A 23,464-nucleotide genomic window follows, 5' to 3' on the forward strand; every position below is an offset into this window, starting at 1 on the left:
AAAGATATTGATTCATACCTTTTTCAAATATAATGGAGTACATGGAGTTCTCTTAACTCCCAACTTTAGGTAACTCTTACTGGCTCTTTCTCAACTCAGCTCAAAGGTCCTCTCCAGAAAGCCTTCTCTGACTGTTCCAATTCTAAATGTCTCTAATTGTGATTCTAAAACACCCCAAAGTGCTTACAGTAGTGTACTGTGGTTGTTGTTGAGTTGCTTGTAAGTAGAGATTCTGCTAGCTTTTACTCACCCTTGTGTTCCCACATAAGTAGATTGTGAAGTATGTTTGTTGAATAAATGAGATACTAGGCTACACAATGGGGAATTCACAGTCTAGTAGGTGATTCAAATATTAATCAAATAATCATGCAGTGAGCCCTTAACACACATATGTTGGATGAATGACTTGGGGAATGCCTGTGGTATGCCAGGAGCTATGCTAGATGAGCTGCCGTTCATTTCTGCAGGGCTTTATAGTTTCCAAAGTGCTTTCATCTGTAATTAGGCAGGGTCTGAAGACTAATCAAGCTTTCTCTGCCAGTTTGCCTATATCTTAGCTTCCTTTCTTCCGAGGATATCTTGTAAAAATATTCATTCTTACTCTGCTATCCAATTGACTTCCTTTTTCTAAACACTGACTGTCTCTGTTCTGATCATGACTAACAAAGCCCTGGACTTGCAGTTAAGAGGCATGGTCTTTAATGTAGACATTGAAAGTTACTAGGTATCTGTCCTTGATAAATCCTTTAAACATCCTCAGCTTGTGAGAATGCCACAAATACTTTGTCAACTTTAATATTGTGTTATGGGAGCATGAAGTCTAATTATTTTGAACATGAATATGGCAATCAGTATCGATTGCATATTATGTGCTTTGGTTGTGTCTGAGAAGCACTCAGGTACCTGGGAATGCTCAAGGACATGATGTTACACATACTCTGAGACAAGCTTAGGAAGTGCTGAGTTAATTTAATTTTTGTGATGATGTAATAAATAAGGTGAATAGGCAAAGTGGTGCCTTTAACCTTTTCATATTATTGAGCCAGAAGACTGTTGCCTAATTGAATGGATCAGAGTATGGGTTTTATTTGTGTTCACTTAAAATTATCTGAAGTTTATTATGCTGGTAGGTTTACATTTCAGAGGAAGTTCTTTTTATAACTGCAACTTATTTTTTTGAGCCACTCTTGAAGATTTTGTATCAAATTGAACTTTAGAAGTTTTTATTCATTTTTCACTGAAAGTTCATTTGCTGTGAGCTCTTTTTTATCTTTAGAAACAGTGCTCTCATTTTAGCAAAATAATGGCATGTCAGTTTCTGAGACACTCATCTATTTAGCAATCTGGAGAACACTGAGGTTAGGACCTGAATAATTCATGAAAGGTAGAAGATTCATACTTATCCAGTCTTTTCTCAAATTGTTTATTATAGAAAATAAATTCTTTATGAAAGAAGAGAGGGTGATGGTGATGGGGGAGGGTAGAGAACAGTCCTGTTCAGCATCTTGAAGCATAATCACAATGTATAGATCTCTCGACATTTCTTCTTGATATTGTCAATGGTCCAGTTGACGATGTGTTTTCTTCCTAGTGGAAAAGAGCTATTGATTTTTCATTTTTATTGGTCAGGCAGTGCCTTCCATTCTGTCATTTGCTGTCTGTTTCTCCTCTCTGTACCCTTGTGTCTTTCTATTTGTGTGTTTTAGCCTGTCTCTGCACATGTGTCTAAGACGATTAAAAAAAATAATAATAAAGGTATTTTATTATCCAGAGTGTTGCTTGTCAAGCACCTCAAAGGAAGCTTATGTAGCAGCTTCCCTGGAAGAAAGGGAAGGATTTGTTAGGGGAGGGTTAACCGTGTGGCTGTTAAAATGCTGCAAAACTGAGCACAAAGCTCTGCCCACGTAATAAGTGCCTGCAGACAGCTAGCGAGGAGGGAAAAGTTTGGGAAAGAACTCATTTTTGTTTCTCAGAATGTGGAACTTTTGTAAACATTTCGGAGCCTCCTCCCACCCCAATTTCATAATCTACTTACTCATCTAAATACTCAGGTTGTTTGTGTATTTGCATACGTCATAGGCCACACAAACAGGTACACAGATAAAAGAAGAAATTTAACGTTTTCTAAGTGAAACCTTCACAACCGCAGTTCCTGTGTGTCCCTGGCGCGATTTTCCTTCTCCAGCTGTTAGTCATTTGTAAGCAGCTGCCCTTGTAATTGCAAGTGAGTTAAGATGCGATGTGTGCAGCACTCCACGCACCTTAGCTTTTCAGTCATATCTTTCCAGTCATTTAGGCTCCCGGGAATCATGCTCATAATAAATAGCTGTTTCTTACCAAAAGCCGCCCTTGTGGTAGCCGAACGACAGCCCTTTGATAGATGGGCCGGGTAGTTTTTTGTGTTGTGCTTACTCAGAGTTGTTAGTAGGAAAGACGAACGCAGCAAAGGGGGGACTTTGGCAAAGGAATTCTTATGGGTATACTGAAGCAGCAGATCAGAACTGAGAAACAAGAGCGAGAGCTGAAATGTGATTCTCTGGTGCCTGGTGTAACACTCATCTCGGCGATAGAACTGTGCCGGGCACTCACAGGAGCCTTGTTCCAATCGCGGAATTCGCCAAAGGACCATGCAGCCGCGGAGCCCAGCAAGCCCCTGGGAAGTTTTGCCGGAGCGGATTTCTAGGGGATTTTCCGATGCCTAGTTTTTTTTTTTTAGGAGAATCTTGCCTGCCTTCAGCTGTGTGGAGGAGGGCTCGAGATTTCCATGAGGGGCCCCCTTGGAAAAGCCGTCTGTGCAGAATCCAGGCTCTGCTTCTCTGTGTGTGCTATTTACCGAAAGGCTTTTCTCACCTTTGCTGATTTGCTGGTGTGATTTCCATGTACTGAGTCCTGTGCAGGGATCCAGGATGGATTGCCTGTGCATTGTCACCACAAAGGTAGGATAGGAAACAGGGCTTTTGTGTGCAGCATTTTTCTATTATTATTCTGGTCCTGTAATTAAACAGCTTGGTAGATGCTGTCAGTTTACGAGATAAAGTGATTAGTATAATATACTTTGCTGGGTATTTTGTTCCCCATGAGGGTCTGAGGGTCCTGTCTTTATGTGATTTCAACTTCTTAAAGTGATATTGTATGTTTGTGCAAATGAAAGGAGAATTTTCCTGTGATTTTCTTTCTTTTTTTTTGTCAGGAATTGCTTTTGCATGTATTTATAGCTCAAGATTGAAATATCTATAGTAGTAGTGTAGCTCACACATCATTTTAACACAACATGTCAGGGTAGGTTTTCTGAGCATGAAAATTAGCTTTTCATTTAAAAACTAGAGTCTTCTACATGTCTTCAACGTTTGAAGAAGCCAATCAGCTTTCCTGTGGCTTGATGTATTGTTTCTGATTGGAGAATTCTGATATTTTGCATTTTAGTGATTTTTTTTAAAGGAAAAATTTTTAGGCTCTGATTGAAAACAAATAAACAACATTTAATGTTGGACCAATCCTCTCTATATTGATTAATGAGGGCAAATGAAATATTTGTATTATTGGAAATTGAAATAAAAGTGGGGATGGAATAAAATCAATAGGCAGTAAGTTTATGAGTTTGCCGAAATTGGTTAAAATTTCAAATGCATTTTATTTTATTCTGTCCTCTAAATAATGTATTTAATTTTTATAAGCACTGGTAATTTGAATAGGAATTATTATTACTTTTACAAAAAACTGATTCAAACACTTATTCATTAGCTCCCTTTTCATTTTGTATAGAAGCATACAATGAATTAATTTGAGGCATCTCACATTTCAGTATCTCACACCCACTAAACATGACAAAATCAATAGCTTAGTGTGTGAGACTCACTAAGTGTAGATTTTCTGGTGTTATCGCCTTTTACAACTAAATAAAAGATTATTTAATTTTGAAGCCACAAACTGAGTTCCCTATGGTATGACCTTAAATATTTTACTTTTAGAGATTATATTCCAGAAAATCTTAATGGATATCTTCCCATGGGGCCTAATATCGCATGTGGGTTTAGTTGATCTTAGTGGATTTGAAGCCTAAAAACTTCTGTTTCGCTTAGTTGTCTAGGACTAAATCAAATGACTACCTTATTTGCTTCTAAAAATTGCCAAGCCTCTCATTCAGTTTTTCCATTTAAGTCAGCAAAAATAATAAGCCAAGTGGGAAATTGTTGTATTTCCTTACATAATCTAGGAAAGGAGTCTCAAATATGTTTTACTCTTCCTGAGGTGTTACACTTGGTGTTACTTTTCTTGAAAGATCACTGTCAAATCTGACCTAAATGTGTTTCATAATTATTTATTCCCAAATCATAATAATTTCAGATACTGTGAAATATAATTAATACTTTAAAAATAATTTATAAAGAGTTATTAATTAGAACTCAAAACTGGATGTCTGTTGCACTGGACAAGCCAACACTAAAATCTAAGTTCCTTCAATATGGAGAGGATGATCAGATTAAAACTCATGTCACATGCTTTACATTTACTTAGCAAAATATTAACGACCACTAAGAAAAAATGTTGTCATTCCTGTTATCATGTAATCTGTACAGTTCAACAGGACAAATACTCATGTGAAATTTCATGAATTTTTCAAATCAATGCCCTGGTGGTGCAGTGGTTAAGAGCTATGGTGAGCTACGGCTGCTAACCAAAAGTTTGGCAGTTCGAATCCACCAGTTGTTCCTTGGAAGCCTTATGGGGCAGTTCTACTCTGTCCTATAGGGTAGCTATGAGTTGGAATTGACTTGATGGCATAGGGTTAATGGATTATATATGCTGTCTTTATAGACAAATGTATTTCAACGAAGTTACATTATAATGTTTAAATGATAAATAATGTGTGATTGGTCTAAAAGCTGCACATAGGTGAGGAGACTTCCTAGTTGGCTTCAGACTGCAAATCCTATCCACCTCACCCACAACCGTTGATACTTTATTCTTTTTTCTCAAGTGGCCTTGCACTTGAAATGCCCTTGCTCCACTTTCCTGGAACTCTTTGACAGGAAACTTGCAAACAACTTGAAAATTTTAATTCTTTCTAAGTCCAGTCCTCATATCTTTCTCTTCCAGCAATGAGTCCACTTTCTAGCAGTTCTGGCTGAAGTGTTTTCTTCAATTCTTGCTTTATACAAGTTATATGTGAGACTGGGGCTGATAACTACTCTGATCTCTGCTAGCCTCTACTTTATCCAAGGCACGTCTCCATACCACAGCCAACTACCACCTACCTGCATCAAAGCTTCCCAAGGCAGGGAAACGTAAATGCTTTCACTGCCTAGACTTCTTAGTTCTCTTCTTCGTTTCCCGCCTCAGCATGAAAGGTAGTTACTGTGCACTTGGATCCCCCTATGACTTCTGTGCCCACTACGTTACTCCAGTCCCCTCTATTGCACACATTGCAGAAACAAATTCCTCTTTATGTCTTTACTCCACATTCTTAAGAATGAAAGTTAGAAGATTAACGAGAGAAGAGGTTATGACAAATGGAGAAAAATCACAGCATAATGGCGGTATAAAATAATCTATTAGACATACTGGAGAAGTTTATGTTTTTAGTTTTTCTGCATATAAAAGGAAGGAAATGATTGTGGCACATTCCATGATAATCTAAGCCCTCCGATATAATCACAGTCTAGGTCTCACCCTTATGACTCAGACTGCTTAAGGTCTTGGGGACTACAGCCTGGTTAGGCTGATTTCTAGAACCTTTCAGAATCGGTGCAAGACCTTTTAAGCCAGGATATCATCAGGACAGCCAAAAACACAGAGTTTCTGCAACATGCATCTCAAGGTCTTTTCATTGTTCAGACAATTCATTTTCAAAAGAAGATTGAGTCATCTCTCTTATTTCTGTCCAGTTTCAATTTCAACTCTTGTCACAGATGTCGCTGCTAAAAGAGAAGTAGCATGACTTAGTGTCAAGAGTAGGATTATAGAGCAAGACTTGAATTTAAACTGTTGTTCTGACACTTATTAGCTTTAGGACCTGGATAAGTTGTTTAACTTCCCTGAGTCTCAATTTCCATTTGTCAAATGGATGTATTACCCCTGTGTAAGTGATTAGGTGCTCGGCTGCTAACTGAAAGGTCAGCAGTTCGAATCCACCAGCCACTCTGTGGAAGAAAGATGCGGGAATCTGCTTCTGTAAAGAGTACAGCCTTGGAAGCCCTGTGGGGCAGTTCTACTCTGTCGTACAGGGTCACTATGAGTCAGAATTGACTTGATGGCAATGGCTTTGATTTTTTGGTTTTTAAGTTATGTTGTGATAAAGTATATTTATAAAAAAAAAATCTGGCACAATTCTTGGCATATGGAAGGAATTCAATAAAGCAATTCACACATTTATGTCTATTAAAGTAGCTCTTTTTGGGTGTGGTCATTGAGGAAAATTAGGCCATCTCAATAATACTGATTAAATACAATTTAGTAACTAATGCAACACCTTTTATTAAGTGGACATTTCCTGAATATATTTTTTAATAACTGGAGTATAATAATCCCAATGATTTCCTTAACTGAGGTATAAAAAAAATAACCTTAGGCTATGTTAAGGTAGAGCCGTGCTATTAGATGTTCTGGATAACAGGTAGAATATTCTGGACTAAATTTAATAAAATGCAAGCAGTTTGTAGAATTTTTCTTTAACTCTGTAGGAATTCTCAAGTATCATATGTAATAGCATATGGAATTTGGTATAAGGACAGACAAAAAGTAGAATTGTGAAAAATTAGATTTGCACTTTGTTACTTTTGGCACTGATAGGCATTTGGGTGTCACTGTTCTTGTCATAGGGTCCCTATGAGTTGGAATTGACTTGATGGCAATTGGTGGTTTGGTTCTCATCTTTGGAGTCTCTGGGTGGTGCAAATGGTTAATGCGCTCAGCTGCTAACTGTAAGGTTGGAAGTTTGAATCCAGTCAGAGGCACCTTGGAAGAAAGCCCTGCTTCCCAAAACTCAGCCATTAAAAACCCTACAGAGCACACTTCTGCTCTGATACGCATGGGGTCACTATGAGTTGAAGTCAACTTGCCCACAACTGGTTTTTGTTCTCATCTTTAAAATGGGTGTATTTTATGGCATATCTGAGGTTCTTTTCTCCTACTAACCTAATATTATTCTAAAGTGTATTATCTCTGCAAATAAAAATATTCACATATGCTAAGTATCTTAAAAAGTAGTAGTGAGTGAAGCATATGTTGGTTTCATTTCAGATGTCCATAACAAGGCTTCTAGACTTTAAAAAAAACTTGTTTTTTTTTCTTAATCTACAAAACAACTGGAATATGTTACGTTGTTACTGCTATTTCTAAGAAAGGCATGATGGCACTGTTAATTTTTAATATGTTTAACAAGTTAGCATGTATAATAAAATTAAAATAGCAGAATGAAAAGTGGACCAGGCAGCATAAAAGAAGCTTTTATTGATGTTGTTAATACTACATCTGTTCTGTAAATAAGATTTCACTCTTTGCTTCTGTCAACCCACCATCTTTTATGAGAATTAAAGTCGCTCAAGCTTTTTAAGAGAAAGTTAAAGTTGTTGGGCATTTAGAAGATATTTTTTATCAAGGCTGGTAAGACATATTTATTGTGACCTTAATAGAAAGAAAAAGTGGCATGTTGTGCCGTTGAAAATGGACTAGTAATAAAAATATTTATAAGTATAATTTTGGGAAAAGATAAAATAATTTTTATTTTCAATCAGGGCTTTATGTAGAGAAATACAAAAAATAACCAGAGCAACAAATGGTTTGAGTGGCTCTGTCTTTAGGGGCAAACGATGCATTCAGGAAGAAATATAGTTGCGTCTGCTCCCACGGTAGAAGCAGTATACTCATTCATTCATTTTATTTAACAAATGTTTATTGAATCCCTTGTGTGTGTCTTGCATACTAGAAGGCAGGGAGATAGAATAAGCAATATGTTATTTTAATACAATGGGGAAAATAGCCAATTAAATAGTAATAGCAGTGTCATGCGATAAGCGGTTGAATACAGGGTGCCATGGGAATGAACAGAGGGATACCTAAAGCATCTGGTGGGCTTGGATGCAGGGTAAGGGAAGTTATTATCAGGGAATGGTTTTCTGAGGAAGTGACAAGCTAATATGCAGAATGATATGGGAAGAGTGTTTTAGATAAAGTCCTGGGTGATTGTGTGCGTGTGTGTGTGCATGTGTGTGTGCGTGTGTGTGTATGAGAGATAGAGAGGAGAGATATCACATTTGAGGAATGGAAGTATTATCAGTTGGGTGGGATGTAGGTGTCGAAGGCGAGTAGCAAGAAAAAAAGGTGCAAGATAGGGAGGGGCCCGATCATAATATCAAAAAGTTGAGATGTTATCTTAAAAGAAGTAGGGTTTTACTTCCATCTTTAACACTGGCTCCACACCCCAATTTTCCCTGACTTCTCCCATTATGTTCCCCTGAATTGAGCCCTCTTTTTTTCTTTTCTGTCACATACCCCTTTGCCCATTCATATGCCTGTTCAGTCAAAATCCTGGCTTTACCTTTCATTGGCTGGATAACCTTCTCTGAACTGTACTGTTCTAATTCGTAAAATGATCCTTCTCAGGGTTGTTATGAGGACTCAGTAAGATAAAACTATCTTAGCTGGGAGGCAAATCCTTCCCTGTTGGGGTCCACATCCTCCCTATCTTCCTACCTTTCCTCAGTGTTCTTTTCCTTATATCTTTCATGCCTAGGCACTGATTCTAATACTTGTCATCTTGACCAGTGTCTGCAAGGTGGCAGATCCACCAGACAGGGATTGGAGCAGAGGGCTTGGTGGATCAGGGAAAATGAATTGGGTAGCAGAGAGAGGCAGATATAAAGCTAACAGTAGGGGAAATTTAATAAAATTTGGCCTTTTTTTTTTGTGTGTGTGTGTGTGTGTGTGTGTGGAAGAGCAAGGAAAATAGCCAACACTTAGGGAACTCTATTTTATTGGGGGGGGGGATGGGGAGATTAACCTGGGATTAACCATTGTAATAGTGTATAACACCTGGAAGCACTAATACCGTTAATGTAATAGCTTAAGTTTTCTTTACTAAGTGCTCCATCCAGCTACCAGAATGATCAGTCTAATATGCAGGCCCAATGATGTCACTCTCATTGGAAGCCCTGCATTGGCACTCAAGATAAGTCGTTGCCCAAATCCTTACCATAGTACACAATTCTTCCTTAACCTAGAACCTGAATTCTATCGTCCATCACTCTGCCTTGTATTTTATAGTCTAAGAATATTAAAAATTCATTGACCAGATCATTTTTATGTCTATGTTACCTTCTCTGTCCTTCATTAAACTACCGTTGGCCTTGCTAGCTCCCCTCTTCGAAAGTATCAACTATGTTTCCGCTCTGGAAACTTTGACTTACGATCCTGCCTAGATGGCTCTGTCCACTTGTCTAAACCCTACTTATCTTACAGGTCTTAAATGGTACTGCCTTTGCTGAAACTCCTGATTAGGTGTACACCTCTTGGTGTATACCTCATATTATTCCATATTTCCATCTATCTCAATTCATAATTACACACTGATTTGTGTGATTATTTTCTCAGTGTCCTTTCTTGACTACACTAAAGCTTCACGAGGGAGTGACTGTGTCTATTTTTTCACTTTTGTATATGTGATGTCTGAGACATTTCCTGGAACATTAAAGGAACTCGATGAATTTAATTAATTCATTTATTCTTTAGATCAATCCCTCAAAGTAAGATCCTCCACATCTTAAAAATGAGGTACCTTTGTACAACTAAGAACTTTCACAGTGCAGCTTTAAACCCAGGTCTTTGTGACTCTAATATCTGTGCTTTTACTCACTATCATTGTCTCCTGGTTGAATCACTTTAAGGTTATTCTTTAGTTAAAACAAACTCTTGGCACTATATTTTGGATTTTATTCCTTCTCAACCTAAGCGTCTAATTAAATAAAAATAATGTGCCCACATAATGGTTAAATTTAAAATTATTTATAATTAATTGCACATTAATAGTTTTTTAAACACATATCCATAGTTCATAAAAGTAAAATTTTAGAAATGAAATAAAAATTTTTTTACATGAATCATAACAATCATCTGTTAATACATCTGTAGTAAATAGTCTCTCCTGCCAAACTGGGTACCAGGATATTATTCACAACATTAGCCCTTTTTGAATACCGTGATTAAGATCCACATGTGCTGTGAAGAATCAAGAATTTGAGAGTATTGTCCTTTATAAGATCTCTAGGTAAATCGCATTTTATGAGACAAATATGGACGTGCAAAGGAAACATGGTGCAAATCAAATTTTACAAATCAAATAATATTTAAACAAACTTAATTGTGCTTGAATTTTAATAAATCATATGATAAATCTCTTTATAAAGTACAAAAGAATTCATCACTCCCCCTATTACTTACCCATTATTTCATTAAATGTTTTTGTAGATCAGATTTTCTTAAAGCAGATTACCCATGATTATAGCTGCCTGAGAGATCTGTCACATTGAGTGAATGTATGTTTCCCCAAAGGCAGTTGGAAATGTGCATTGGATCAAGATTCTGAAGATATAGTTACAGACTTGGGTGTGCTCTTTGTTGTACTAGCAGTCTGAGTCAACTCCATTTACCCCCCGCCCCGAACCTTATTTTCTCAACTCTGAAATTGAGATAATAATGCTGGCTTGCCATTACTTCCTTCATAGGATTATTGTGCAGAATTAAATGACTCTATGTATGTGAAAAATATAAATAGTGTATATGTGAAAAGAATGATTATTATTAACGAATGGTGGAAATCCTAGTATAAACTGGGATTTTTTATTGCCGTTAGTATCACTGTTACGGTGAAGAAAATGAAAGCTGTATCTGTTTACACGTTAGAGCTAGTTTTATACTACTTATGTGACACAGCAAATTGGCCTGATGTGTCTGGGTGCCTCAGAGAGTTGAGTGTAGGGCAGTTGGACAGCAGTTGGTAAGCACTGCTGAAGGTGGCTTAGAGTGGCAGTATGCGTAGTGTTTGAAAGCATAGACTTTGGAATCAGGCAGATCATTGCTGGAGTCCTAGCTCTGCCAGCTACTAGTTTTGTTGTCTGAGTCAAATTAATTAGTCTACCTAAATCTCAGTTTCCTTAATTATAAAATGAAATAATAATACTTCAAAGGATGGTTGTGAGGATTAGATGCAATATCATTACCTCTACAAATATTTGTTGAGTTCATACTATGTGCCAGGCAGTATTCTGAGCAGTGGAGAATATAATGGTGAATGAATCAGATAAAGTCCCTACCCTCGTAGAGTCACATTCTATAGGGAGGAGACAGGCTGTTAACAGGCATAAAAATAATGAATATAATTTCAGTTATTAATAATTGGTATAACAAAAACAAATCAGAGAAATGGAATACAGAGTAACGGAGGAGTGCAAATAGAGAGAGGGGGTACTTTAGACAGGGTGAACAGAGAAGGCCTCTCTGAAAAAGTTCTGGGAACTTGTATGGACCAGCCTTGTAAAGATCTCCAGGAAGATCATCCCAAAGGGGACAGCTACTGCAGAGAGAAGAGGTGGGTTTAGTACAGTGACTGCACATAATACACAGCCAGTAACAGTAGCTGTAGTTGTTTTTCTTCTCCCTCCTCTTTTTGAGAATCTGACATTTGGATAAATTTCACTGTGGGATCATTAATTCAATTAACCAGTTACCTTTCTAGAGGCAAATTTCTATTTGGGTAGTCATGATGATGGGAATTTCCTCTGGCTTCACTAAGCAATGTATCCCAGGTTTATAAACCTTTTTTGATGAAAGATACCAAATGCTTTAACTTTTTATCCGGTATGTATTCAAAATCAGCACCAAATTTAAAATCCTATGAAAATAACCTTCCACTTCTATTATACCTCTATTCTAATATTGCCACCCACATATATCCATTACTTTTTATGTAAGTAATTCAGTTCTTGAACGAATCTTATAGGGGACAACAGGTTTTATGAAAAATTGATTTGACAGTAAAAGAATAAATTCTTAGAATTTGGAATTCTATTTACCAACTGGATCCCTGCTGGCACCGTGGTTAAGAGCTCGGCTGCTAGCCAAAAGCTTGGCAGTTCGAATCCACCAGCTGCTTCTTGGAAACTCTATGGGGCAGCTCTACCCTGGCAATGGGTTTGGTTTTGTTTTGGTATTTACCAATTAAGTAAACTTAAGTCAAAAGTCCAGGAAACTCTACTCTTTGGAGCTCTCTGGGTGTTAATCATTCTCCTACTGTACTCTCTGCTCAGTGCTGCTATCTCCCCAGTTGTTACGGTTAGAAAAGTGAGAGATGTACTTGATTCTCATTTTTCCCTAAAATCCCAGTCAGTCCCAATTCTTATTTATTCTGTCTCCTATATTGTCCTCTCTATTTACCATTCCTACTACCTGTGGTCTTGTTCAGATTCTCATTGATTCTTATCTAAGTCTGCAATAAAAGCCTTAGTAATCTTCCTGCCTCCCCCATCCCCCTACACTTATGTATTTCCCATACTGCTAACTGGTACCTTCCTTTAAAAAAAATTATATGTAAATGTACATTTATAATTTGTATATATGTTGCAACTCTGGTTGAAACCCTATGGTGGCTTCCTGTCTCTGCCCTGTTATTAAAAAGTGGTCTGTTGACCAGCTGCAATGGCATCACCTGGGAGCTTGTTAGAGATGTAGAATCTTGGGCCCCATCTTAGAACTACTGAATTAGGAATCTGCATTTTAACAAGATCCCTAGCTGATCTGTATGTATATTAAAGTTTGCATAACACTGTCCTGCAGGATAAAATCTACATTGCTTAGTCTGGCACACATGACCCTCTGTGTTCTGGCCCTTGTCTAACTTTCCTATCTCAGATCTCACCACTCTGCATATCTTAGTTTGAGTTAGAGTCAGTTATGCTTGGTTTCTCAAGCAAACTGAAATCCATCCGCTCATTTCTATGCTCCTGTTTTTTTCTTATGCCTGGAATGCCTCTCAACTTGCCAGCCTGATACTTGCTTGCCTAATAAGCTCCTTTTTAATTTTTACGATTCATCTGAAATTCCTCTGTAAATACCTTCTTTGAATCTGCCCTAACAGGACTGAGCCAGCCACTCTCTCCTTTATATCCCCAGTACACTGTATCTGTATCTTTGTGATAGCCTTAACTTTATCTAGTGTACAATTAGTTTTTACATTTGTGTATCTCCCTCTAGAATGTGGATTCCTAGAGGACAGGGGGAAGGTCTTAGTCTTATTTATAGCTGACACTTAGCATGATGCTGACATGGAGTAGGTATACCATGAGTGTTGATTGATTCTTTCATTTAACAGACATTTGATAGACATTTCATTATTGAATAAGTGAATGAAGGAGTGGATGAAATGAGTCCTTCCTACAGTTACACACACACACACACACACACACACAAGTCCTTGGGTAGCACAAATGGTTAAGCACTCAACTACTAACTGAGAGTTTGGCAGACTGAACCCATCCAGAGGCACTTCAGAAGACAAGCCTGGCAATCTGCTTCCAAAAGGTCACAGCCTTGAGGCTCTACTCTGTACACATAGAGCCGCCATGAGTTGGAATTGACTTGATGGCAACTGACAACAACAACAAATATATATATGTATATGTGCACGTGTATATATATATACACACACACACACACACACACGTAAAAAAAAACCCATTGCCGTTGAGTTGATCCCGACTCCTAGCGACCCTATGGGACAGAGCAGAACTTTTCCAAAGAGTGGTTGGTGGATTTGAACTGCCAAACTTTTGGTTAGCAGTTGTAGTTCTTAACCGCTGTGCCACCAGGGCTCTCTTTCTCTCTCTCTACACACACACACACACACACACAGACACGCATACACATATATGTATATACATACATATACATGCACACACATGTATACCGTATTTTTATGCAAATAGTGCACACCTTCTACATTCGTTTGCCAACCGCACCCTCCCCAGGAAGGTATTTTTGTAAGCGAGCTATGCTGATTTTTTTTTTACAGCAACATGTAAAAAAAAAAATCAGCCTTGTGGTGCTTATGAAACTATTTCACAGGGGGAGGGTATGGTTGGCAAACAAATGTAGAAAACCAAAAAAGAACCAAACCAGTTGCTGTCCGTCGATTCCAACTCATAGTGACCCTAGAGGACATAGTAGAACTACCCCATAGGGTTTCCAAGGAGTGCCTGGTGGATATGAGTTGCTGACCTCTGGGTTAGCAGCCTAACCCTTAACCACTACACCAACAAATGTAGAAGGTGCTCATTATTTGCATAAAAATAAGGTATATGCATACACATGCACACATACACACATATACATGTGTGCACATATATACACATATCTGTGTGTGTATGTTTGTAATTTCTGCTTCACAATAAATACTTGTAAGGGAAATCTTTGTACTCTGATGGATAGACCATTCAACTGAGAGAGAGACAATTGGTTTGTACTCCTGGTTTTGGTGAATTTTTCTGTGAATAGTTGCTGGGCCTGAAATGACACTTGAAATGTCATTTTAGTATAAGAAAAATGGACTAAAAGGGATAAAAGTCCTCACACACACCAAGAAAAATGGTTAGAACCCATCTAAACCAGCATAAGGACCATCATTTAAACTTCTAAAATTCAAATATAAAAATTATTAGAAGACAATTGTACATTTTTATTAAAACAAAAACTAAAGCAGTCAGATCAGGTTTTCGGTTTGACAGAATGCCAATTAATGTCCATTTAATTTCTTGGTGATTTTATAAAGCATGATATTTAAGCTTCTTTTAGGGGAGAATAATTTGATTCTGTAATATATATACTTAATATTCATATTAAGTGATCTTCCTTGTAGGTAAAAAAAAAAATATTCATGTTAAGTGATCTTCCTTGTAGGTAAAAAAAAATTTGGATATTATTCTTCACTGACAGCATTATACTTCAGGATAGATCTTGAAATGATCTTTTTCATGATGCATAAGACACTCTTACTCTTCACTTTGTCATTCCCAGCATAGTAGACCGTGTGAATGTCTGATCCAAAATGGATCCATTTCAGCTCACTAACATGTAGGGTATCAATCTTTATGCATTCCGTTTCATTTTTGATGACTTTCAATTATCCTAGATTCATGCTTTGTACATTCCACATTCCAGTTATTAATGGATGTTTGCAGCTGTTTCTTCTTATTTTGAGTTGTGTCACTTCAGCAAATGAAGGTCCGGAAAGCTTGACTCCAGCCACGTCATGAAGGTCAACTCTACTTTGAGGAGGCAGCTCATCCTCAGTCGTATTGTGAGTGCCTTCCAAGCTGAGAGGATCATCTTAGAGCGCTACATCAGACAATGTTCCTCTGCTAATCATAAGGTTTCCACCGGCCAATTTTTCAGAAGTAGACCACCAGGTCCTTCTTCCCAGTCTGTCTTTGTCTGGAAGCACTACTGAAACCTGTCTAATGAAAAAGATGAAGAAATTGAAGTTTTTTTTACCAATTCCTGCAGTCTGAAATTGATGAAACATGGAAAAGATGCATTGATAATTACTGGTGATTGGAATGTGAAAGTTGGAAATAAAGAAGGATCAGAAATTAGAAAATATGACCTTGATGATAGAAACCAAGCTGGATATCACGTGATAGAATTTTGCAAGGTCAACAACTTATTCATTAAATATCCTTTTTCAACAACATAACCATCGACTATACAATACACATGGACCTTGCTGGACAGAATACATAGGAATCAAATCAACTATATCTATGGAAAGAGATGATGGAGAAGCTTGATATCATCAGCCAGAACAAGGTCAAGAGCCTACTGTGGAACAGACCATCAATTGCTCATATGTAAGCTCAAGGTGAAGCTGAAGAAATTAGAACAAGTCCACGGAAGCCAAAGTAATACTTTGAGTATATCCCGCTTGAATTTAGGTACCGTTTCAAGAATAGATTTGACGCCTTGAACACTGATGACCAAAGACCAGATGAGTTGTGGGATGACATCAAGGACATCATACGTGAAGAAAACAAAAAGTTATTAAAAAGACAGGAAAGAAACTTGTACATGAGGAACCTGTACATACACAAAGATGCAGTCACTCAAACAGAAGGGTATACTGTGCGGTTTTAAATTAGAAACGGTGTGCATCAGGATTGTATCCTTTCCCCATACTTACTTAATCTGTATGCTGAGCAAATAATCTGAGAAGCTGGATTATATGAAGAAAAATGCCGCATTAGGATTGGAGGAAGACTCATTAACAACATGCAATATGCAAATGACACAACCTTGTTTGCTGAAAGTGAAAAAGACTTGAAGCACTTATGGTGAAGTTCAAAAACTATACCCTTTAGTATAGATTACACCTCAGCATAAAGAAAACAAAAATCCCCACATCTGGACTGATAAGCAACATCATGATATAAGGAGAAAAGATTGAAGTTGTCAAGGATTTCATTTTACTTGGATCCATAGTCAACAGCCATGGAAACAGCAGTCAAGAAATCAGACGACTCATTGCATTGGGTAAATCTGCTGCAAAAGGCCTCTTTAAAGTATTAAAAAGCAAAGACGTCACTTTGAGGACTGATGTGTGCCTGACCCAAGCCATGGTATTTTCAATGACCTCATAGACATGTGAAAGGTGGACAGTGAGTAAGGAAGACTGAAGAAGAATTGATGCCTTTAAATTACGGTGTTGGTGAAGAATATTGAATATACCATGAACTTCCAGAAGAACGCACAAATCTGTCTTGGAAGAAGTACAGCCAGAAGGCTCCTTAGAGGCAATGATGGTAAGACTTAATCTCATGTACTTTGGACATGTTATCCGGAAACATGTTATCTTTGGAGAAGGACATCATGCTTGGTAAAGTAGAGGGTCATTGAAAGAGAGGAAGACCCTGGAGATAAATGGACAAAGTGGCTACAACTGTGGGCTAAAGCATAGCACCGATTGTGAGGATGGCACAGGACCGGGCAGTGTTTCATTCTGTTGTTCATAGCGTTGCTATGAGTCAGAACCAACTTGACAGCACCTAACTGTATAACAACAATATGTATACAACATATTTACCATAAATATACTATAAAGCTATAGTATTTTTTTTACTACAAAATATTAGCATTTATCAGAAAGCTATGTGAATGAAAATTCAAAATTGACCTTATTCTCCTAAATTATTAGATCATGAAAAAATTGGAGAAATAGAGTTATTTCTTTCGTCTTTTTTTTAAGCAGGATACATTATGTTGCACTTAGCTTTCAGTATACAGATTTGTCTCAAAAGAAAATGTGGGTTCACAAGAAATTCTGCTTTTTTTTTTTTTTTGGTTGGTTTACATTTTGGAGAACAAAGTGTACCAGCAATGTCATGAATTAAATCGTGTTTCCCAAAATATTTGTGAACTTGGTTAGGCCATGATTCCCAGTATTGTGTGGTTGTCCTCCATTTTGTGATTTTCCTATGTGCTATAAATCATGGTATCTGCCTGAGGTTAAGGACAATTAGGGTGGAATGTAACACCCTTGCTCAGGTCATATCCCTGATCCAATGTAAAGGGAGTTTCCCTGGAGTGTGCCCTGCACCACCTTTTATCTTACAAGAGATAAGAGGAAAGGGAAGCAATCAGAGAGTGGGGGACCTCAAACCACCTAGAAAACAGTGCCAGAAACAGAATGCATTGTTTGGACCCCGGGTTCCTGTTTGGAGAAGTTCCCAGTCCAGGGAAAGATTGATGACAAGGACCTTCCTCCAGAGCCAACAGAGAAAGCCTTCCCCTGGAGCTGATACCCTGAATTTGGACTTCTAGCCTACTAGAGAGTGACAGAATAATTTTTTCTTTATTGAAGGTACCCACTTGTGGTATTTCTGTTATACTAGCACTAGATGACTAACACAAGCAGCACTGAATGGCTTTACCCCTAGTAACATCCAAAAGGAACTTTAAAAAGCTATAATAATGATTATTACTCAGAATTTCTAACTAGCCACAGATGACACCAGCAGTAGACAAAAGGGGCCTTGGATAGATGTTATGTTATTCTGTGGCTGAGACCTGAGTTAAACTTTTTGGGTACTTTAAAATGTTCCCTTAAGATATTCTAAGACCTCTAGACACAAATGATTTAGAATAATCAAATGTACCACTTTTTTTTTTGTAGTCAGCAATAGAGATTTTCAAGACCACTTAAATCATATTTAAAAAAAAAAACCCAAAAGTAAAATTTCAAGCTATGAATCATTCCATTTATTACCCACACCAGCAAGAAATTTAGTTGTTTTATTAAATGTTAAAAAAAATTGAACTTACCTCTTCTGTATTTCATTGTTTTTACAAATAGTTATATAATTTACCATATATTTATGACATCCTACGTGAGAGAAATTATTTTCAAATAGAGTTCTAATTAACAAATGCTAAGGAGAGTCCTAAATGTTCTTGCTGGTGAAAAGTATTTAAAATTATAAGCTAAACTAAACCAGAAAAAACAAACCCATTGCCTTTGAGTCAATTCCAAGTCATAGCAACCGTATAGGACACAGCAGAAATGCCCCACAGGATTTCTGAGGGGCGGCTGGTAGATTTGAACTGCTGACCTTTTGCTTAGCAGCCAAACTCTTAACCATATACTAAACCAAAAAAAAAGAAAAAGAAACCCAAAAACCACAAACCCACTGCCTTCAAGCCGGTTCTGACGCATAACAACCCTATAGGACGGAGTAGAACTATCCCATTGGGTTTCCAAGGAGCAGCTGGTGGACTTGAATTGCCAACCTTTTGGTTAGCAGCTAAGCTCTTAACCACGGTGCCACCAAGGCTCCTAACCCACAAAAACAGAAACCTTAAATAAAAAATACATTTTTAGCAAAATAAATTCTGCCTCCCTGGTCTTTGTTATGAATCTCCTAGAATTTCAAGCTGCAGTTTTCTTGTTAGTCCTTTAAAATAAAACTGTCCTGAATTAATACACATGTAATTTGCCCAGCAATCTGAGGTTCTATTTCAGTCGAGGACAGGTCTAATTGCTAGTTCTTCCTGGCCAGCTGCTTGATGTTGGCTATGGCACCTGATCTACAAGAGCCTTCATGTTCTTTAATTGATTAACATTTGTCCAAAAATACATATTCATCAGTGTCAGGAAGACAAGGCACATAGGAAAGTATCTCCTTTGCCCCCTTCTTTGTGTTAGGCCTTGCCAGAATTTTAAGTGTCTGATGAAAACCTCTAATAAGAGAGAATTCTGTAAGTTTAAATTGATGGTATTCTGTGTGTGTTTCTCAGAAAACACTGTCCAATGTATATGCATTTTTGAAACTCAAGAACATTGTAAGAACAAATTGATACAGATTGTATATTTAATAGGTTGTAATTATGTCTTATCAAACGCTCGACTTTTTAAGTCCTTTATTCTGTGGAAATATGGTAATTGTCCCCTTTCCCATGTAGTTAATTATAAATTTCAAGAAGAATTAAGTCGGCTAAATCACTTCACTTTTTTTCTTTGTCTCTATGGTAGCAAAAAAAAAAAAAAAAAAAAATTTTTTTAAATCAGTTCTCTTTTTTTCTTTGTCTCTATGGTAGCAGTGAGAATAGAAATGAATTGCTTTGATCAGAATGGCATTTCTTCCCTTGTAGTATTGACCTTGTTTTGAAGGCCTGACATTTTAGATGCTTCCCATTAACTGTTAGTTTGTTAATCCAAGAAAGGTGTCTTTATAGATGAATTAAAAATTGTCAGGAAAAAAAAAAAAAAACAGCTTCTTTTACAAGCCAATGTATTGTATATTTATATAACACTCTATAGTTTATGATGTAATAGGTAATATCTGTCAATGAAGAACATTAAATTCAGTAGCAGATAATGTGTAAAATTTCTTTCTTGCAAGCAGAAAAGTACACCTGTAGCTCATTCCTCTTGACTCATCTTGTTAAGGCAGAAGGTGACAAAGTGACAGCCTGACCGTATTGACAGTTGAAAAATTTTACAAAGCTTTTTAAAATCTGGTATTTAGAGGCTTAAACTCCTATGTTGTATCTAATTCTGTGTAGTAATAATTCAATTTTGGAGATCTGTGGAATTTCAGGGAATATTGGGACATGCCTTCAAAAAATGTTAAAATACCGTATTCTATTTCTTAAAATTATTTATAGACCAATCATTTCAAATATGTGATCCCAGATTGTGAAGTCAACTCTGGTTCACAAATTTAGTCATCTTAGAACTGTTACAGTATTTCAGATATTCTTTCCATTTTCTGTATATTGAATTGACAAAAGACACTGAAAACGCCATTTGTATTTAAAGTTCTTGCACTTGCACATCTTCTCATTTAGTTTTCATACTAACCCTGTGAAATGAATGTTATTATTTTATACTTACAAGTAATAAAATAGACCCAAGTAGCTAAGTGGCATGGGAGAAAGACCCTTGATTTGGGGAAAATAAATACTTATCATACTACTAGTAGAGTATGTGTTATGCTCTGGGCTAAAGTGTTACGTGTATTATCTTACTTAATCCCTAACTAGATATTATTCTTTCCATTTTATAGATGACAAAACTGAAACTCACAGTAATTAAGAAATTTGTCCAAGGTCACAGATCTAGTAAATGAAAAATTTTATATTCTAACCCAGGTTGAACAGATTCCTCATGGTATTAGCCTCTCTCCTTTACTGTATTTCAGGATTACTGAAAGAATATATAATGTGCTAACAGTACATGCCAAGTACCTGACATCTAATAGGTACTCAACAAACATCATTTCATTATACAGCTTAGAAATGCCTTCTAAGTCCAAGTCCATTGACCTCTTCCCATTGAGACCATGAAATGTCGAGTCACAACAATGGCCCCCATTAGCAAATCTTTAAATATGGTTAGCCTATTCCATTCACTGTAGCTAATTAATCTATGTAGCTAGGTGATTAGAATATTATATTAATGTAGAGTATTTAATTCTCTTATCTGCTAGTTAGCCATACTCTGCACCTCTGCTAACTTGGTCAAATGCCTGCCTGGAGTCACAAAAGATTCTGGAAAGTGTGCGCATGACTCAGCCCCACCATCCCTGCCCACTGGAAAAAATCCCATTCTCAGCATCCTATGGAGAACGGGTCAGCAGAATTGTCTTCATTTACAGAGGAGACAAATGTATGACTCCTCAGTGTGGCTTTGGTCTTAGTAAGGATTTCATCAGAAGCAAATTTCCAGTACCCGTTGCCATTGAGTTGATTCTGACACATTGTGACCCCATGTGTGTAAGCGTAGAACTGTGTTCCATGCTGTTTTCAGTGGCTGATTTTTTGGGAGCAGATCATCAGGACTTTCTCCCAAGGTGCCTCTGGGTGGACCCCACCTGCCAACCTTTCTGTTAGCAGCAGAATGCATTAACTGTTTATACCACCCAGGGACTCCTTAGAAACAAATTAGATCACCTTATTTTAAAAATCTCCTGAAACGGAAGAGAAAAAAGGAAGCAAATAGAAAGTTAAGTCCAAGAAGGGGTGAAATCGTATCTTGAGAAATGCTGAAAAATTGAATGAAAAAAACTAACAATAACCCTGAGTGTGTTTTACATCTGGAATTAATACATTGAACAAGCAGAACTGTGGGTGCAGTAATATAATCCACTTTATTTTGGGCTCTCCTTTGTTTGTTTTGAGGCTCCTGAGTGACACAAATAGCTTGCACTTGACCACTAACTGAAAGTTTGGTGGTTTGCACCCACCCAGTGGTGCTGCAGAAGAAAGACCTGATAATTTGCTTCTATAAAGATAATAGCCAAGAAAACCCTTGGTGAAGTTCTACTTTGTAACACATGGACTCACCATGGAGTCAACTTGATGATAATGGGTTTGGTTTTTATTTATTTATTTTTTGCTTAGACCTGTTTAGTGCCAGCAATCCCCACCCTGCCCTCTAGATGAAAACTTCAGTAGTCCCATGACTTTCTAGTAATTATCCGGGGATAGAAAGTCCTACAATCACTTAAAATCACAAATACAGTCTCAGTTCAGTAATTAAAATTGTACAGTTCCAAATATTATTCAAAACTCAATGCTTTTCCATATTAAAGATTCTCTCTTCCCTAATATGGCATCTTCAGATAGGACACCTGCCTTTGGGGAAGGAAATACTGTAGGCTTCTCTTTTCTTCTCATTCCATATTTGCTAATTGGTTATTGATTCCTGCAGGGTTAAAGCATGAGAAGGAAGTAAGAAAAGGAGAGTAGAAGTTCTATTAGACTGGGGTTATCATAAAATGCTTCTCGCTCTTTGAGCGAGACATATAATAATAATGATAACAAAAACAGCTAACACTTAACATAGTGCTGATTATGTATAGGCGTAGTTCTGAATGCTTTTGTTATATTAATGCCTTAATTTTCATAACCAAGCACAGAGAGGTTAAATGACTTGTCCAGGGTCACCCAACTAGTGATTGGTAGAACTGGAATTTTAACTCAGGCAGTTTGGCTAAACTGTTTCTCTCGTAGACATTTTTATGGGTCTTTGAGAGTTTCCCCTTCTGGGCCTCTTTGACTAAATCTATAATTTGGATGATGCATTTCTTTAGCCTCAGGTTTTACAGCGTCTACCCCACACAGACTCATAGCGACTCATAGCGACTCTATAGGACAGAGTAGAACTGCCCCATAGAGTTTCCAAGGAGCGCCTGGCAGATTCAAACTACCAACCCTTTGGTTAACAGCTGTAGGGTTGCTATAGGGTCGCTATGAGTCGGAATCGACTCGACGGCACTGGGTTTGGTTTTTTTTTTTTTTTTTTTTTTACCCCACACAGACAGCCATCTTGTCAGGTATCACCATGGCTCCAGGATAGCTCTTCGGCCTTGACAAATGCTGAAAGTACAGGCTGATTCTGGTGAAGCTACCTCTCCTGACAGAGTAACCGATTAGCCATGCTCTCTCACTCATTAACTGTTTGTGGGAGTCACACCCCAGTATACTGGTCTCTCAAATTCAAGGAAGTTTTATCAAGCCCTAGGTTTAGTCTCATTGAAGCCTCTTTCACTAAACTTAGGTAAAGAGTGTGACTTCCAACCCCCTCTTCCCACTGCTCCCCAAGGAAATTCCCTTCCTAAATCTTCAACTTCTCTACCCTCATTATAGTTAGAGGATTCAGAGTCCTTAAACTGGTTCTTGATAATTTCCTTTGAAAATTATACACGTGGCCTAACACCTCCTTTGGAATCTCTTTTTATCATATCTTGGTGTCTTGGTTATCTGATGTTGCTATAACAGAAATATTACAAGTGGGTGGCTTTAATAAACAAATTGTTTCCTCACAGTTTAGGAGACTAGAAGTCCAAATTCAGTGTGCTGGGTCTAGGGGAAGACTTTCTCTAGCTGTCCGCTCTGCGGGGAGGCGGGGGGAAGGTCCTTGTCT

The 23,464-nt window shown here is 37.5% G+C and overlaps 1 protein-coding gene across 10 annotated transcripts in view; it reads left to right on the forward strand.

Annotated features, from left to right (window-relative positions):
- DLG2 (discs large MAGUK scaffold protein 2) overlaps positions 1 to 23,464 on the forward strand; it is a 2,175,949-nt gene that overhangs the window by 396,329 nt on the left and 1,756,156 nt on the right. The window contains exon 1 of one of the 10 annotated variants that reach the window (XM_049891089.1): positions 2,158 to 2,936. The exons of the other annotated variants lie outside the window; for them this stretch is intronic. Within the exon in view, the coding sequence (XP_049747046.1) occupies positions 2,907 to 2,936 (30 nt within the window). The 5' untranslated portion in view covers positions 2,158 to 2,906. Of the gene's footprint in view, positions 1 to 2,157; positions 2,937 to 23,464 lie in introns of those variants that run through there. 10 annotated transcript variants of the gene reach the window in all.

Source organism: Elephas maximus, chromosome 7 (genome assembly GCF_024166365.1).
Source record: "Elephas maximus indicus isolate mEleMax1 chromosome 7, mEleMax1 primary haplotype, whole genome shotgun sequence".
NCBI lineage: Eukaryota > Metazoa > Chordata > Mammalia > Proboscidea > Elephantidae > Elephas > Elephas maximus.